This window comes from Onychostruthus taczanowskii, unplaced genomic scaffold, assembly GCF_017590055.1.
Source record: "Onychostruthus taczanowskii isolate IOZ18803 unplaced genomic scaffold, ASM1759005v1 scaffold52, whole genome shotgun sequence".
Taxonomy (NCBI): domain Eukaryota; kingdom Metazoa; phylum Chordata; class Aves; order Passeriformes; family Passeridae; genus Onychostruthus; species Onychostruthus taczanowskii.
Genome location: NW_024502791.1, coordinates 1,144,969 through 1,163,631, shown reverse-complemented (window position 1 = coordinate 1,163,631; position 18,663 = coordinate 1,144,969). Strand labels below are relative to the sequence as shown.

Below are 18,663 nucleotides of genomic sequence, written 5' to 3'. Positions count from 1 at the left end.
ATTGTCTGCTTTGTAAAATCCTGCTGAAGGGAAGCAAAAAGGAATTGCATAGGCAGAAGAGGGGCACTTTAGAAGGTATTTACCAGTAATGAAGGTTAATCTTGTAAGGTTCCTGGAAGCAACTCAGTAATGAAAAATATGCCTCCACCTTCAGGGTCAAAAGAAAGTTATAACACATGGATTAAAATGATCTTGTCAGTAAAAGACACTAAAATCCAGACTACACCTAAAATAATTTTATTTTAAAAGTCATAAAAAGCTAGCTTTCATTATCAATGACCTGCAGAGAATTACTTTGCTAAAAATCTAAAAATAACTTTTTAAAAAAAAATTTAAAAATCTAAAAATAATTTTGTTAATAATCTAAAATAACTATAAAAATTTATTTTCTCAAGTAATTTTAAATAAATTCAAATGATTAAATAAATTTTATAGCAGGAAACAACTGTACTTGATAATATAAATTGTGACAATTCTTTTATATCCTACCAGGTGATGCAGATATAACCCAATTATTTTACTAGTTAACTATAATTACATTTCTCTCCTATTTTATCTTTTTTTTTCTTTTTAAAAATTTACTTTCTGCTTAAAAATCTCAATTTTTAAGTAAAGAACAACATGGCAGTTCTGCCAGCTTTTAGAGAGACTTTAAGATCAGTGACATGTTTACATTTTGCTTTATTGTGTTAGAGATGATCTCTGACTTTGCAAATCTGGTGAAACCTGAAAGTGAAATTTCTTTCACTTAGCATCTCTGGACTGAGACAAATATAGGAATTCAGATGAATTTTATTTCAACATAGTACTCATTCCCACTGCATTCCCATGCAGCTTGCATTTAAATTCTAAACCTTCTTCCTAGATCAAGTCCTTTCAGAAACTTTAGGGTAAGGGAGAGATGTGATTTCTAAAATTTGCACAGCATTCTTCTGTTTCTTTTAATTATTTATTTCTACCTATCCTTCCTTCCTTCCTTTTGTTTTCGTTTCAGGTTTCTTTTACCTGACAATTTCATGACCTAACATGCAGAAATTCAGAAAACTCAACCATTTTAAATGAAGTAGTCACAGTCATGTTATGCATATGACTTTATGACATTCTCCATTTTCTAATGGAGGTTGTTTCCATTCTTAGTCTCATTAACAGCAAGCTAGCACCTGCTTTATATAAATACTAGCATAGCGCCAGAAAAAATTCCTTTACAAGGTGAAATTGTAACCCACATGGCAAGTCTCTAACTACTACTACTCCTCACTGTATGGCAGCTTTTAGTCAAAAAAATAATGGATGGGCCCTATGTACCAAAATCTACTTGTTAACGTTATTTCATCTTTTTTTATTACAACCAAACAGAACTTAATCTCAAAGTTACTGGAGAAAATATCTGACTAAACCTTACATGGGGCTGTATGTGGCCTCGCCATGGATTAGAGAGGTTTTAAACCTTACTAGAATGAATAGCTGAGCCCTGAACTGAGCTGATTGGCATGATGCAAATGAAAAGACATCAAAGACCTTTAGAAGACTAAGGACTATTTTTCTATAAGAGGGGGAAAAAAACCAAAACAAACAAAACCAAAAAAAAACCAAACCAAACCAAACCAAACCAAACCAAACCAAACCAACAAAAAAAACCAAAACAAAACAAAAAAAAACCCCCCCAAAAAAAAAAAAACCAAAAAAAAAAAAAAACCAAAAAAAAACCCACCAAAAAAAAACAAAGAAAGAAGGGGGAGAGCAAAAATGTTTAGAGGATGCTTAATTTCCTAGAGTAGATTGATTAGTGTATAATTCAGCTGGTCCAAGTATGCACAGCATAGCAGAAACAAGCTGTTGATCTCTGAGTTTTACCAGTGACCTATTTCAGGGTAAGACAAAAAACTGTCATTTCTAATTCTCTGATTGTATCTGAAACAAGATGACAATGATTTCACAGAAACTTAGTAATATTATTATACTGGGATTGTTTTGTTTTGTTTGTTTGTTTGGGTTTTTTTTTGTGGGGATATTGAAGCTAAAATAGATAGAATGAATATCAGAAATAATAGCTGCAGTCCACTATAACTTATGTCACCTTAACACATTTTTTTGAGCAAAACAGTTATGAGAGAAGGTAAGATTGCACTTGATTGATACTACATTGGGTCTTTTGATCCATTAGACAAGATATAATATGTTTCTGCTAGTAGTATGGTAATTTTTATTCTGACATCAATGACAAATACAAAAGACAAATTGCAAAGTCAATGAAATTAACATCTTTTTACTGCAGACTTGTTTAATTTCTTTCCTCACAGGCAAAGATGAGCTTCAGCTAGAAGAAACACATGGCAAATAGAGTGGGTTTTTTTTCATTATTTCCAATAAAGTTTCAGTGATTTTTGTGCTAAAGAAAGTAAAATGTCATGACTATCTTCACAGAATAAAATGCTTCTTTTAATACAAAAAAAATAGCAGGAAAACAAATCAAGCACTTGAGTATTATTTTTTGTAGTCACCTAAGTACCATATTATTTAAAACCCAGAAAATACCAATTGCCTGGCTTAAAATAAATTCCCCTTTAAAAATGGACTATTAAGATTTTAATGAGATTTTTTTTTTCCGTATGGACTATACAAAGTATCTTTACCGTTATAAAATAAAGAAGTCACCCACTTTATCTGACTTCTTGAAGTTTAAGGAATGGCTTATCCAATTTAAGGCATTTAATTTTGGGGTTGGAAAATAAATCCCCTCCCAACCTGACAATATGAAAGCCAGGCTTTAGCTGAAAACAAATGAAAGCAGTCTAGTCGTCCAAATCCCTTAAAATACTCAGAGATTCATTCTAGGACTAACCCACTCCCCACGATGCACAGCAGTACTTGATAATGTTGTTGAGCTCCGTGCAGCTTTTGGCTTTGGCCTTAAAAACACTGATGGTAGGAATTGCTACTGTAGTACAGGGATCAAAACTTGATAAGCTGAACTTTCAACAACAGAAACATTTATCTGGCCACAAAAGTGCTTTCCATTGTAAAATTGTTCATATAATTGCAATCCTAGGTTTGGCAACAACAGACAGGTGTATCTGAACTTGTAGGAAACCTTTTCTTTCAAGATGTGTGCAGCTTTTTTTAGATGAGGGAGGGAAAATGTGAGAAAGACGATGGAGAAGAAAACAGGAGAGAAAAAAACAGGCCAGCATTGCTAAGTGCATTAGTACAGTGGTGGCACTATGCCCTTTCCTCCTCCCTCTAAGAATTCCAATGTTTTAAATGGCAGCTATTAGAAAGAATTAACTCCATACAGACTAGTCAAGAACAGCATGAGTAGAATGCAGTTCTAAGCTATTTTTTGATCTATACAGTTAATTATGATTCTAGGTTATCAGAACTGAATAAGCACAGTACTTCCTGTTGGAAACACCTAGTCTTTGACAATTACATTCAGTAAAGCACTACATTATTTGTCAAGGAGCTGAGTTGAAATTCATTAACAAAAATCATAAGGAAACCCTTTAATTAAAGCATCAGGAAATACTCTTTGCATTCAAAAAACAACTTTTGAAAGTACTGTGCTAACATTTTTAAAGTAAAGGACTTCTGAACTGCAACCTGATTTTAGTAATTTTAAAATCCAGGTGCTATAGTGCAGTGCATTGACATGTCTCCTGAATGCTGCCCTCAAAATCCTCAAAAACAGCTAAGCTCAAGAACTGAAGTAGACACATCATTGTCTCCAGAAAATAATTTACAAGACCATGCTTGATGTATGTGAAACATATATCTGACTTGTCTCACTCCGTCATAAAATGTAAGTACTCCAGATAACTGTACACAAAGTGCACTAAAAAAAAAAGAAGTGGAAAAAAAAGAAAAATAAAAAGAAGAGCATTATTCACTTGGCACAATAGCAAAATAAACACTTCCTAATAATATATAGCTGTATTAAGTTTTTCTTTATGGAATGTTAAGCACTTAGGTAAGGAAGTAGGTGTTGTATCCGAAAGCATCATGTTCTGCTTTCAGTGTTCTGGACTTGTAAAACAGGGACATTTCCATTATATACACAGTGGTAATCTCAGATCACTGTCATAATATTCTGATTTTGAATTCAATCACTTCACAGAGAAAAATCACATCACAGGGAGGAAAATCTGATTAAACTCTTCCAAAATGTACTCCTTAAAAAGATAATTCAGGATGGCCATGAGCCAGAGTCTAAGTGCTAGACTCCGTTTCTATTGCTCATCAGCAGGACACCCTGGAAAATACCTAGACAGTGCTTCCCTATTTTATGATCAGCAAAACTTCAGATGCTGGTTCTACACAAAACCTGAAAATTGCCTGAACTATACAAATTTTGTGAGGTTTAACTTAGATAACTTAGATAACTTAGATAACTAGATAACTTAGTATACAAGAAACTTATAACCAGCTTCCAGATGGGCGGTGCTAGGGCATTTCTAGGCAGTCTGGAGGCAATGTTAGGCAGTGACACAGGACTGCACAGTACCTGCATAACTGTTTCTCTTTCCATACATGTGAATAAAAACTTCTCTGTCAATCTATGCTGTTGAATTTTTTGAGCATTCACACTTGCCATATGTCAGCATACTCAAGCACAAAACCACACAGACATGAACTAAATAAATAGAGATCAAATGTATCTTAGGAGGAAAGTACTAACCTTTCACCCAAGTTCTCATCAAAATAACATAACATTCACAGAATATAAGCCCCCGAATGTCTGGCAGAAGTTGGGGATGAGGGCTATGCTTGCTTAGGTACCAATAATCTAGATCATGAGAAGAAAACTTCAACAGCAATTTCTTCCATACATATAGTAATCTTTCTTTCCCCCACCCCTAAACCCTCCGTATTTTTCTTTCATTAAATCATTTTAGCTATCTTCCTTGTTTGCCTTCTAATGGTGTATATAGCTTTCTCCTGCTCTCTCATGCTAATTTAATAATGACTATCAAGAAAAAAACCTTTGAAGAACATTAAGTAGAAAAGGATAAATAAAATTGAAGGTCTTTCTGTGAATTTTTATGCCTTTCATGCCTGATCTGGGAATTCTAATCCTTCCTATCTTTATTAAGATACTTAAACATGGGAAGAGAGGTTCAGCTCACAAATCACAAATGCAGACTTTCTTTGCTATACAGGATACATTCTCAACATATGAGACCTGAAAGTTTGACTCTGGTAAATTTGAATTTCCATTTGGCCCCATGACTTCTTGGCTGATGCTTCTTTGCAATACAAACCCTGCTGTGCAACCATATTGTAAACTTTTTGCCTTTCTGTTAAGCCCTACAGGAACTACATTATTTTCTGGAGGCTAGAATATTCTTTTGAGTTGTACACAAGCTTTTGAACTCCAGTGGCACTTGAAGCTGTCACCAGAATAACAGACTCTCACTTTTACATCCTACATATTGCTGTAGAAAAAGCATGTGCATGCACACACAATGACAAACACAGATTGCGCACACATGTCTATGCAGACAAATAGGTACCACTATTGTATGTACCAATCCAGTTCTTATTATTTAAAGATACTAGTAAGGATGGAAAGAATTGAAAAAACAAGCCCAGAACAGATATTTCTTACCATGTGCCACCCAGCCATGTTTACACTGATCGCAGGTTCTCAGGTTAATCTTCCCTGGCTGAAAACATTCACATGTGCAATTTACCAGTGTACAGCGGATGGCCTGGAAAAAGAAACAGAAAACACATGTTAATGTATTTCTTTCTCCTTGTACAAATTTGTTGTGATAGCTAGAATGGTATGAACTGCATAGAAAACCCCAGCCTTCTAACATTCAAAGCCTAGCTCCTATTTTAAGTAGAAATTAATTTTCTTTCAAAAACATATGTCAGTATGTTCCATGGAGATGAATAAATTCCTGAAATCTTTTAAAGAAAAAAAAAAAAAAAAAAAAAAAAAAAAAAAAAAAAAAAAAAAAAAAAAGGTGGTAGGATGAGGATGCTGTAGGAGTTCCATAAATATTGGAAACGAAAACTACAAATAGACTTCCCCTTCCTTATGGAATCCAAAGGTTATTTTTTAATTTCCTTTTTGGGGTTCACCTAACATATAACTCTGCAAAAAGAAGTAATGGATTTTATGTGTCCCCAAAACAATGAACTGATCAAGGTACAAGAATAGGACTGGTTCAAACAACATCCTATAACTTGCCTTTACATCTCTCACTTTCTCCAATATCTAGGAAATGCCTTTTACCTCTTAAAACTCCTCATTTGCTAATGCATTTCTCTGTTTTAAAGTAGGAATAGTGAAACTCCAGTCCCATGCAGAGATCTCAAATTTGCTTAATAATACACCTTCCTTAATAACAGACTTTCTCATCTTCCTTTTTAGAGCTATTTCAAAAATTACACAGGTTTACTTTGACAAGGGCTAGCAACAGCCACAGAAAAGTGAATATAAATTGAATGAGGCTCTTTCTAATGTAACAGACATATGTTTTTAAATAGTGTAGAAGATGACCTGTGCACTTCAAACTGCTACTAATAAATTTATGGCATGCATTTAGATATAATTTGCATGGAGATTTCTGAGACAGAGAGGCTTATTCTGATCATTCACAGATTAACAATCTACTGTAACTACCAGAGCTGCCAGGAAAAGATATCTCTGTAGATTTAGACGCAATCAATGATTACTTGGGGGCTAAGGTGGGGGAAGGGTGCTTGGTACGCATTGCCACAGAGATACCAAAGAATTATGAAGACTCTTGTCTTTTACAAAGAATTAGTACACATATTTTCCATACAAAAAAATATTATCTTCACTGTAGTAGCTTTAAATAAATTACATTCAGCATTAGTTTGGCCTGGCTAAGCTCCTTTGCTGCTGACAATGAAAAAGCCTTGGAATTATTTTAATTGTTTGATCCCTTCACTTTTTAATCTTCATCAGAAGAAATGTAAAGACATTTATAGTTCATGCATACATTTAATATCTGTATTTCTCTGACAAATTTCTGTTACAAGAGTCCTTTATTCCTCTTATGCTCTCTGCTCCTTTACAACCTTTTACTCTCAAAAACGTAGTGAGGGAAAAAAATCCTGCTCTATTACGCCTGACACTTCAGGGCCTCAGTCTCAATGTCACCTGTCCAATTACTCATTAGCCAGGTTATAAAACATTGCTCTATGGATGCATGATTAAAAGAATTAGTAATACGAAATATAAGGGTACCAAAGAACTGCTGACCGTGCAGGAATAATATATGTGTTTGTGGGTTATGAGAAAAAAAAATCTCCTGGAAGGTCCTGTTTCATGTTCAATAGTGTATTGACCTGGTAATATATCAAGACTACACTGGTCAGTAATGGTGTTCTTTTGCTAATATGTTCATTAATTAATGAACTCAGTAATTAATTGTACTGCAAGAAGGAGGTCTTTCAAAATGATATTTTTATTTTGACATAGAAGATTTTCTCATTTTCACCACTTTTTTCAGATCTCTGCACTGACGTCAATACAACATTGGTTGCATTTGATGATATTTTGATTTCTTCATGTGTTATTTACAGTACATGTAAAAGGTGTAATATAGTGTAGTACATGTACTAGATCAAACTCTGACATTTGGAAGAGTTGCTTTATTAACGCTCATCAGCATTTCCATTACAACCCTATCCACTTTTGGCCTAGAGGTCAACAGGTTGCCTGTAAAAATTTGATTCAGCTTGAACCTGAAATATAGTGTTGAAGCTTAAGAGTAAGTTTTATTACACCCATTCAAAAATTACCCATTTAGCCACTATAGATTATAACCGGGGGGGGGGGGGGGGGGGGGGGTTGGGGGGGGGATTGAGGGGGATTGAAGGGGATTTGGGGAGTCTGGAGGGGATTTGGGGGTGGTCTGGATGTCTTTTCATGGCTAAGCCCTGCCTCTCATGAGTCTTTCCAGAAGTCCCCCCAGCATGACTGTAGTAAAGCACATTTCCACAACTTCTATTAGCACTGGATCTGAGTGAATCTCAGGTTCTACAATGCCATGGACAAACCTCACATTACACTAATGGGGGGGGGGGGGGGGGGGGGCGAAGTTTAGAGGTTACATGTTTTTTTTCCTCTTCTCTGAATGAAATAGGGTATTGATGATGCAAAGTGCTGAACTAATTAATTAGTACGATTTCTATCTTTTATACATATTGCCAAAAAAATTCACGCACATTTTTCAGAAACATGAGAATATCAGCTATTTCCTCCAATAAATAAATTAGAAAGTCTTCGAAAAGAGCTACACATTTTTCTAAATTAATATCGATTGGCATGAAAAAATCAAAACATAATTAGCATGGCCAAAATATTCAGCCTGGCCTTACTTGGCTGCTTTTCCTGCCAAGGGTGTATATTGATGCCAGGTTGTAATTTGGTTTCAGTAGTTTCCCATTCCACCACAGAGAATCTCATCCATACTTCTGAATGGTGAGGACTACCCCTCAAGCTGGAAGATGCTCATTTAGGACCAGAAATACTAATTCTAATTCATGTTCTGGCATGATCTTGGGCAAATTATTTTGTTAGCCTGATGCCTACAATCCCTAAACAACAACTAGACACAATGACATTAAGTGTTGCGGGGCAGATCCAAGATAAATTTGGAGCCATTCTCTAGTAGTAGAGGCTATTGAAAGTCTCAAATAGAATTTTATCTTTATTTCAGAGATTAATTTTTCACTTTGCTTAGTTAATTCAGAATTACCGTAACTACCTGAGATCGCTACAATACCCAACATGAAGCCAATGTAATTAACTCAATTACAATTCTGAATTGTCATCTTCTTCTCAGGAAGATTCAAGATGCCAAAACCAGTGTATGATCCTACGCACAGCATCAGAACACTAACATTCATTAACATGAAAGAAAGAATTGTGCTTTAAGACCTTCACAATGCAACTAGCGAATTCACTAAGCCTTACAAAGATATGCATCACCATGATGAACTAGTATTTTTCACCTGTTTTTCGTACTATTTAACTTGGGAATAGAAGCCACTGACAGCTTGTGCAACAGGCTCAGAAAGGCCAGAAGGGCAGCTGAAGGTGAACGTGGCATAGATTAACCTAAGAACCCAAAGTTTGAATGCAGACCCCCATTCCTCAGCAGCAGGATTTTAAGGTACAGTAGCTGGTATTCCTGTAGGTAGCTGAGTGGGTTGGTGTAACTGTGGTTGGACATTTGGTACTGCTCACTTTTAAAGGGATGGGGTGGGAAGTGGGGAAGATAAAAAGATCTTCGATGTAGCAGCTAAATATTGCAACCATTGTTCCAACCTGTTAAAGTGTAGGTATAAAAATCCAAAGGTGTACCAATGTTAGAATTTTGCCAGAAAGTGCTTCTGAAAGAGTTTAGCTAGGCATTCCACAAGTCATGCACTGTAATTCTGCTTTCCCAAGATTTTGATACAAAAGTTTGTGCAATGGGACTTTACATACTACACTGTTTTCTAGGGAAAGAAACAGAAATTTTCCCTGACTGAGATTTTCCTCAGGAACTTCCCCAAGAAAGCCAAAAAGAAAACAGAAGGAAAAGAAACCAGTGAATAGTGAAAGGAATGCTAAAATCAGAAGATACAGTCTCCCATGTATTAGCTGATAGACAACCATGTATTTAGATGACAACTTGCAGGTTAACACCTTGAGTATGCAAAAAAACATGGTTTCCTACATACACCTCCTTGAAACATGCATGACGTTGTATTTTACCATGTCAATGGCCTGCAGTTAACAGGAATGCTCAGACATTTTTATACATACCTTTCACTGAGTTCCTAACATATTGCTTCTTGTATTCCTATCAAAATTACAATGGCCCTTGAGGACCTATGTATGAAATGGGCTGGACTTCAGCAGAAAAATTTAAAATAGTTTACACTGCTGATTCCTTAAATCCTAAAATTTTAAAATTGACATTGAGAAATATCCTGCAGCTCTCTTTGAGATGCTCTTCCTGTAAAGCATAATGCAAAAAGGAACTTTGCCTAATATTAAAGCATGATGTCAGTACAACTATGCTTAAATTTGTATGGCTGTTAAAAGATCTGACTTCTCTGGGTTTCTCCCAGACCAAGGATATTAATTTAATATTGTTTGGGTGATTTTATTGTATCTAAAAAGTAAATATTATTCAAATGTTAATATAAATAGCCTAGAAATAGCAGTAATGGAAAAACCAGTCTTTCTGGCTATTCTGCAGAGCTTCCAAGAGATGAAGCTGCCGTGGGATGACAGTGTGGAGAGAAGAAAAAGGGATGACAGTGTGGGAGAAGAAGGAAAACATGTAAAGAACAGATATGATTCCTTCTCTGGATTTCTTACAAGTGATCACAATAGATGGAGACAGTTTTAAATGACGCAACATTCTGGGGAGACAGAAGTTTTGCAACAAAACTTTGTAATGTAACTCATGATGAGGCTTCAAGAGTTCTGTGAGGTTGAGTAGCATCTTATTGAAGTATCAACTATATCTTTCTATGCAGTGGCAGTGTTAAAGAGTCTTATTCCTAATGTCCTTGCCTCACCTTTCACAAGTGCCTTTAAAAAGGTATTTAAAAATGTCTGCTTTCTACATCTATATCACTGTGCACCTGAATACATAATGGAGTCAACTATACTCATTCTCTGCATTGATGTTCCATTTACCTTTCTAATGCATCTCCTGTACATTTACACCACAGAGCTCACATAATCTAAATCCATTGTTAGCAGCCACAGAAGCATGAGGCTTGAAGATAATTTGGTCCTGTGAAATTCTTTTAGTGAGACTGCAAACCAGCAAACTGGTGCATAAGTGCAGTTCTTGACAGCTGCATTAAAATCTGTAAGACTAAGCGAGTATGCACCCTAGACAAATGTGTTAGTTAGTAAAGATGCCATGGGTTTCAATCACACACATGCACATATGTTTACTTGAAATTTAGATTTTGTACAATAAAGATTTTGTATAAAGACATTTCACAAGTTCTATGTAATTCTGTAATACAGGCAAGAGCTTTCCACATTTAATTGACAGAGTAAATAATCTCATTTATGTTTTCAAAATTAATAACAGTTCAGGTGTTGTATACCAATGAATGAGATATTTGCATTAAATTATGGGAAGTGTTAGAAGCAAAAAGCACTTTTTGCAGCTTACGTCTCAACTTTAAGAGAAACCCAAACACAACATGTTAAATTAACATTTTCTATCCATTGTCAAACAGTTTTACTCTCTATTGCAAATAAAAATGGCATAATTTTGAAGTAATATTTTATTGAAAGTAAATAACACTGTCATTAGAAGAACAATTTGAAGCCATCATAAAGTAGATGATCTTGAGACACGATGGCACACCAAAATAATCAAAGTTAATGAGTAAGACTAATGAGAAACACAGACATCCACTCTTGTTTTGCTGTATGTTGACTCAGAATAAGTTATGAAGTAGAAGACAACAGATAAGTTCTTCAAATGTTTCAACACTTTATTAACAGAAAGTTTCCTGTGACATTAATTTTCTCATTCTGGTTCTTTGTTATAAAGCTAAGAAGACAATGTCTTAGCTTTTTTTTTAGTATGGGACAGTCTACTGTTTTAGGTTCAGATTTTTTTCTTTATTTTTTCAGAGCACATACATTTTCTGTAAAAAGCTCCTAAAAATCTGTCACTCCTCTTCTTTACTACTTTATGAATCCAAATATTTTCCCTGCCAATTAAGTACTTATTTAAAAGATCACAGCAAAAATTCTGCTGCAGAGATAGTAAAAAAAGATCCAAATAAAATCATACTACTTTTAATGGCTGGTAAATCAAGAGTAGAATACAGTTTATTTTCAAATGAATATCAAAATCATCTGTATACTGACATTTAGGAAATGCATAATGTCACCTTCCTGTAATCAGACTGGTACTATAGGGAACTGTTTTGGTTTAAACTCAGTTGACACCTAAGGCCCACAGAGACACTTCCCTCATAGTGGGATAGGGGAGAGAAATCAGAACAGTAGCAGTGAAAAAACTGGTGTGTTGAGATAAAGACAGTTCAGTAGGTAAAGCAAAAAACCCACAAGCAAAATGAAACAAGGGATTCATTATCCCCCTTCTCACCTACATTTTAACTTCTAAGAAAGAGGGAAAATGAGTGTGGAAGTCCTTGCTGCACTTTCTCCAGAATGTAGCAGAAACATGCAGAAGAACTTCTGCCTCTGCAGGGTGAACATATACCTCCATCATGCAATTCTGATACAAAAATAACAATTTTGAAACTCAGCTAAAAATATTTGTATTGGTAATTCAGCAGCCAAAACACTGGACTGGAAGAGGGGGAATGTCTCGATACTGATCCTGGGTCTGTCACTCCAACAGATGCACTTAACCACTCAACTTATAACTGGCCAATCTGAAAAAATGGGTAATGCTAATATATACCTTTTCAGAGATAAGGCTAATAAGATGCTCACAAAACATGGTAAGGAACTAGGGAACAGGTAAGGCAGAAACATTCAGCATTATCATTTCTTCTGCTGGCACAAAAATGTTAACAGATTTTTTTAATGATACAAGTTCACTTTATTAATTTATCATTAGTAAATGAGTGTTTTTTATACATAGGAATCACCTAGAGACAAAAACTTTAAGCCATACATGACCATTACTAACTTCAATACTAATAGCCTAACAATGCTTTGCCCAAAACAAAAAACAGTAAGGGAGGATTAACTTTGCATTTGAATGGTCTGAAACATTCATGTAATGTTATTATATTTTTAATCTCTCTCCCATTTAGAAATACTCAAATACCTTCTGAGTTATTTACTGCATTGCAGTATTTTATTAGCAATTTCACATTACATTATATTAGTATTGTTTCTTACTTGTATTTATTTTCAGTAAATACAATTTGAAAGGTAATAATATTGTTATATTCCTCTGTAGCACTCAAAAAAACAGCTACTAATACAATATGAAGGGAAGCATGCTAACAAGAGAGAAAGCTGTTAATAGGATAAAACAGCTTTTCCTGGAGTAAGCAAAACCTAGTCTCTAAGCATGCTAGAAAATTGTTTTCAAGTCTTCTTGAGAAAGAGCTGTTAAGTGAATGGGGAATAAGAAAAGAAGAAAAAAAAAATGTTTGTATTCTTGCATTAATTTAGGAGCTGCTCTTCAGCTCTACCCCAGACACCAGTAAAAGCAGAAACCTGTGTTAAGGAATGCTACCTGAACTGTTCTAGAGAAATATAACACAGAATATATGTTTTATTTCTCAGGAAGTGGCTGTAGAGCTTTTATGCTACTTCTAGACACTCAGCTTACAGGGCTGCCTACAGGATACTATACAAAGACTGCAGGTACAGTATCACCCTATGTTTCTATAGCATGCAAAACTAGCCTGAGCGTCTCAGGCATCAAAGTTTTTTGTACTGAAAAAATTAAGACTGACAAGAGCTTCTTTGGTTAAAATTTGAAGAAAAAACATAGCTGATTTAAGAATGAGATTCCCTGTGCCCAAGAGGCTGCTAGAAAATACAGATATTTGTTCTTACAGATGAAAACCAGATTTCTGCTATGAAACCAACACCGTCAGTCACTGGAGTTCAGCCACATACGTTGCCAAGGCAGCAGTCAGTGTCAGATAGGTATCCAACATGCATGGATGTTTCACATACCCTTCTCTAACCATGACTCTTCTGGAGAATGGCACTGCAAGCTACACCCAGGCACTCATCTCAAGTAACCACAACTCACTCTCTCCTTTAGAGACCACAGGAGGCAAGTTGCTTCCATTGGTTTTACTGGCCTGCCCTGGACCTGTGATTTACTCTGCCCTGGTGAAACCCCACATGGAGTACTGCACTTGTCTCTGGAGTCCTCAGCAAAGGAAGGACATTAACCTGTTGGAGCTAGTCCAAATAAGGACCACAGCGATCCAATGATCAGAGGGCTGGAATATCTCTCCTGTGAGGAAAGATTGAGAGAATTGGGATAGTTCAGACAGGGGAAGAGAAAGCTCCAGAGAGTAACATAACAGCTTCCCACTACCTAAAGGGGCTTGGAAGAAGGCTGGAGAGGGACTTTTGACAGGGGCATGTAGTGACAGGACAAGGGGTAAGAAAACTTTAAACTGAAAGAGAGTAGGTTTAGATTACATACAAGGAAGAAATTTTTTTGAGGAGGGTGGTGAAACACTGCCACATGTTGCCCAGAAAGGTGGTGGATGCCTCGTCCCTGAGAACATTCTAGGTCAGGCTGGACAGGTCTCTGAGCTACCTGATCTAGCTGAAGTTGTTCCTGTCCATGGCAGAGGGTTGGACTAGATGATCTTGAAAATTCCTTCCACCCTGACCCATCAGCCCATGATCAGTCCATGATTCTATGAAAAGTCCAGGTGATACTTTTCCAGAAAACAAGTGGATCTTTCTGGCAACTGAATTGGAGGAAGTATATTCTCATTATAAGAATATATATACTATAAAGTATATATATAATTTTATATAGATTACTGTAAAGTAATATTTTATATATACATGTACTATAAAGTATGTATATTCTTACAGTGTGGCATCAGCCTTGCTATTCAAAACAAAGTTCTACTGCTTTATAGGAGATGTTTCAGAATAAAGTATGTCAACCAATAATTCAAAACTTGTGATGTAAAAATTAAAACTAAATATGCTTAAAAGATTGTTGTGGTTTTTTTTGTTTGTTTGTTTGTTTTGTTTTGTTTTGTTTTGTTTTACCTCTAGTATCTTAAAAAAAAGACACAGAACCTGTGGATCTAGCATGAACATGGAAGGAAAGTTTTAACATTATATGTGGACTCTTGGGTCATTAATCCACAAAAGAGGATTTTTTTCAGTAATTATTAAGTGGTTGAAAAAGAGTTACTTCAATCTATTAAATCAAATAAAAAATCTATTAAGCCTAATATCTATTCTTCATCTATTGTTTCTCCACAAATCAATCAGAAGATGATGAGAATGTTAAAAGTCTTAAAGGTGATCAGATGGCTCGTAATCTCTAGACTAGTTTTGATCAATCTCAGTCTTTCCAGTAAAAATTACAAGTGGATATATCACTTCTAATAAGTATATCCACACAAAATTATGTTAGCAAAATCTGTTTGATTTTTTTATTTTCTACCTTTTTCTTCTATAAATTTAAAGAATAAGCAAGATCTGATTTAAACAAAGTAAAATGCAGTATGGCCCATAGAATAGCTATTTCTTTCTGTCCATTTATTCAGGAATTCTCCTTAAATAATATCACAAACACATTGCTTACTGTCTAATCTGCTCTTCAAGAAGGTCTTCCTTTCAGTATTTTTTTTCCTTCTCAGATGTTATTGCTTTCTGGATTCTAAATTATGGGTTTTCAATTTGGCAAAAAGAATTATGTGGATTTACACTGCACTGTGCTGCATTTTAGCCACTGAAGATAAATATGTGTTCTACAGAAGTTACATAAAAGAATTATGATGAAAGATTTTATTATTTTGAAAATAATTCTATAAAGAAAATAATCGTTTCTCTCTCTTCAAGGTCAAAACTTCATACTATGTATCCTGTTCTTAAGTTATACCCTAAAGCAATAACTTCTTATTTACATTAATAAAATACTCAATCCTGCACTGTTCCTTAGTGACCAACCCTGTCAGCCACTAAACTGATACTACAAGCAAATAATAAGAAGAAAAAAACACCCTTTTTTTTTTGTCTTGCCCCCAAAAAGCCAGACTAATAGGTGAAAAAATTTTCTTCTCATAAGATGAAGTAATTCCTTACTTAAATATGCACTTCTTTTATTAATGTAACTTCCAAATTTTGCTTCTTTGTATTTCCTGAAAACAAAGCAATGGATATTTTCTCACAAATATTCGCTAAACTTTGGCCAGAATGGAACATTTAAAAAAAAAAATATATATATCTATACATATATACATACATGTAATAAAACGAGAGAGAGAGAGAGAGAGAGAGAGAGAGAGAGAAAAGAGGGAGAAGGGGGGCAGGCAGTGGAGGGAGAAATGTTATTGGTTTTCTCAGAAGGATTTTCTTTTATACATAGCTTTATCCTATAATTTTGTCCCTGTTGGGCACACTGCCTAAATTTAAACACAAACAGTCAAGCAATGAAGAAACATTACCACATTTACTGTGAACAAAAACTCCCAGTTGTACAGTGAAATTTTAATACATTTCAACTTATCTCTTTTACTAATGGGGAGAGTACAAACCCTGCAGGAATTCGCTCTGCAAACTGGTAATTACAGTAGACTCACTTTTTTATAATGCATATGTATAGTAGACACAAGAAACATAGCTGCCCTTTTGATGTAGGTTACAATAGGAATGTTTAAAAAAAGTTATGAAAATCTGCAATTCTAAAGGAATGCACTATTTCATGGGAAGTTGTCCTTTAGCTATACTAAAGAACAAAAATAGATATAATACAATATAACATTCATATATTTGCTTTTGTAACCTGAAGCAGAACCCTTATCAGGCCATCCTTTTTTTCAAGGAGGGTAGGGTCTTTTTGTTTTGTTTTTGTTCTTGTTGTTGTTCTTTTCCTAATATACCTTCTGGTACAAAGCTGTTTTCCATCCTACAGTATCATGTATGAACTAAGAAGATCTTTGTTCTCCCAGGCCTCCCCTCTATACAACCTTAAAAATTTAAATAATTTTGATCATCAAGTTCATGTCTCATTAAATCATTGTAAATACATTTAAAAGTACTATTTTAATTGCACAGATTTACAACATGCAATGTCCAACTCATATATATAAGATAGGACATGCTTTGTCAGGCAAAATATGTTTGTAGTGTACACAAAGAGAGATTTAATTTATTCTGTGGACATGTGAAATCAAAGATCTACTGCCAAGCCATACATACAGACAACATTTATCTTTAATACAATAATGATATCATACAGCTATGTGTTAAAATATCTAAACAAGCAAGCAAACAAAGAACAAAGTACAAGTAAGTGTTTGCAGAAACCCCCATATTTCCAGGTCTTTTATGGTTTGCACCACTATTTCTTAATGTCTGTTAACAAAACACAACACTTGATTCTGCAAATACTCACACCACCACTCTTTACATATATTCACGTTCTATGAAGGTAAGAAAAAAACATCATACAATTTGTTAATTAAATCATTGTGTGCACTAAGAACAACACACAAAAAATCAGGTAAGAATTTCCATTTCTGGAGGTCCTGTAAAAAGGCACATCTTCAAAACTATCAGAAGAGCAAGCCACACAACCTGGCACTTCTTTGAGCTGCATTTTCACCAGTTTGCACCACGTAGCTTGGTGGAAACACAATTTGCCTGTGAAAAGGATCAAAAGCCAAATGAAAACCGTAACACTGATGGTGAAGGTCTCTCCTGTAAGACCTTTAAAGATATCTTCCATGGAGGTCTTACTTAAAACCCATGAAATTTCAAGCAAGATGGAAATTTTAATTTCCCTTATTTCTGGAGAGTATCTTTCTCACAGATGCAACCATCTTCTCTACATTGGTGTTTTTTCAGCAATAAAATTACTTCATTTAAAAGGGTGTTGTTAATGACTGTGGAATTACTTTTTTTTTTTTTTCTTTTTTTAATCAAAGAAATCTGATCTTGACTAAATGTGAAGAGATTCCTTCTCATTCAGAATTAGGAGGTTCGGTTAGATAAGACTGAGCATCAGACAGAGGAAGGGGGCTACAGTACGGTTACTAATGAAAGGCACAGAATTTGATGTGTGTATGCATGGTAAGCATTTTGCTGGGTCTAAAATCCACAAAGTGCTAGGAGAGTGAGAAACACATGTACCAGCAGACCTTTGAGTGTAAACATTCTTCACAGTAACAAAAGTAACTTTCACAGAATAGGAGTTCTATTCCATATGACATGTGGCCCTGGCTGACATAATACTTAGGATGTGCTCAGTCAGCAAGTCTTTGTTGAAAGCATATGGGAGGTAACACAAAGTCATCTTCAGAAATTACCTTGACCACTGTACATCATAATTGTCACGGTGATTTCTGTCTGTCTCAGGGTGGGCAGAGGAAATACACAGAGGCTCAGTCTTGACTTGAAATACATAACCTATGCGAAAACATCACTTAATTTCTAGATTTCAGAAGCAGTGTGAGGAGAAACAGTGACAATCTATCCCAGATGATGACCCTTTTTGTGTAGAAGACAACAGACCCAGTCATATTTCTAAATGGAAGAAACAGTATCTTTGCAATGAATATGCATCAATGCAGTTTTCCTCTTCCTGACCTACAAACTTAATTTCATTTCTAAGGAATCACAGAAAGGAAATGCCAATCAATTTGAAAAAGACACCGCTTCCTTTCACGTCCTGTCATGTGCAAAAGTGAGCAATGTCTCTTTTTAACAACTTTCCATAAAAAGAAAAAATTAGAATACTAAAATTGGTTGTATTAAACGGGTGTTAAAAGACTGTGTAAGACAATTAGAGATAAAGGCTTTATCTAATGAAAGCATTCCAGATCATTGATAGTGACCCTCATTATTTATTTATTGATGCTTCCCAATTTTTAGTTTGATTTGGGACTCAGTTTTGGGAAGCCTAAGGGACCTTCAATACACACAGAAGTTCTGAGGATGTTGATCTTATG

The 18,663-nt window shown here is 35.1% G+C and overlaps 1 protein-coding gene across 1 annotated transcript in view; it reads right to left on the bottom strand.

Moving 5' to 3' along the window:
• BNC2 (basonuclin 2) overlaps positions 1-18,663 on the bottom strand; it is a 324,625-nt gene that overhangs the window by 107,613 nt on the left and 198,349 nt on the right. The window contains exon 3 of the mRNA XM_041416559.1: positions 5,606-5,708. Coding sequence (XP_041272493.1) covers positions 5,606-5,708 — 103 coding nt within the window. The remainder of the gene's footprint in view (positions 1-5,605; positions 5,709-18,663) is intronic.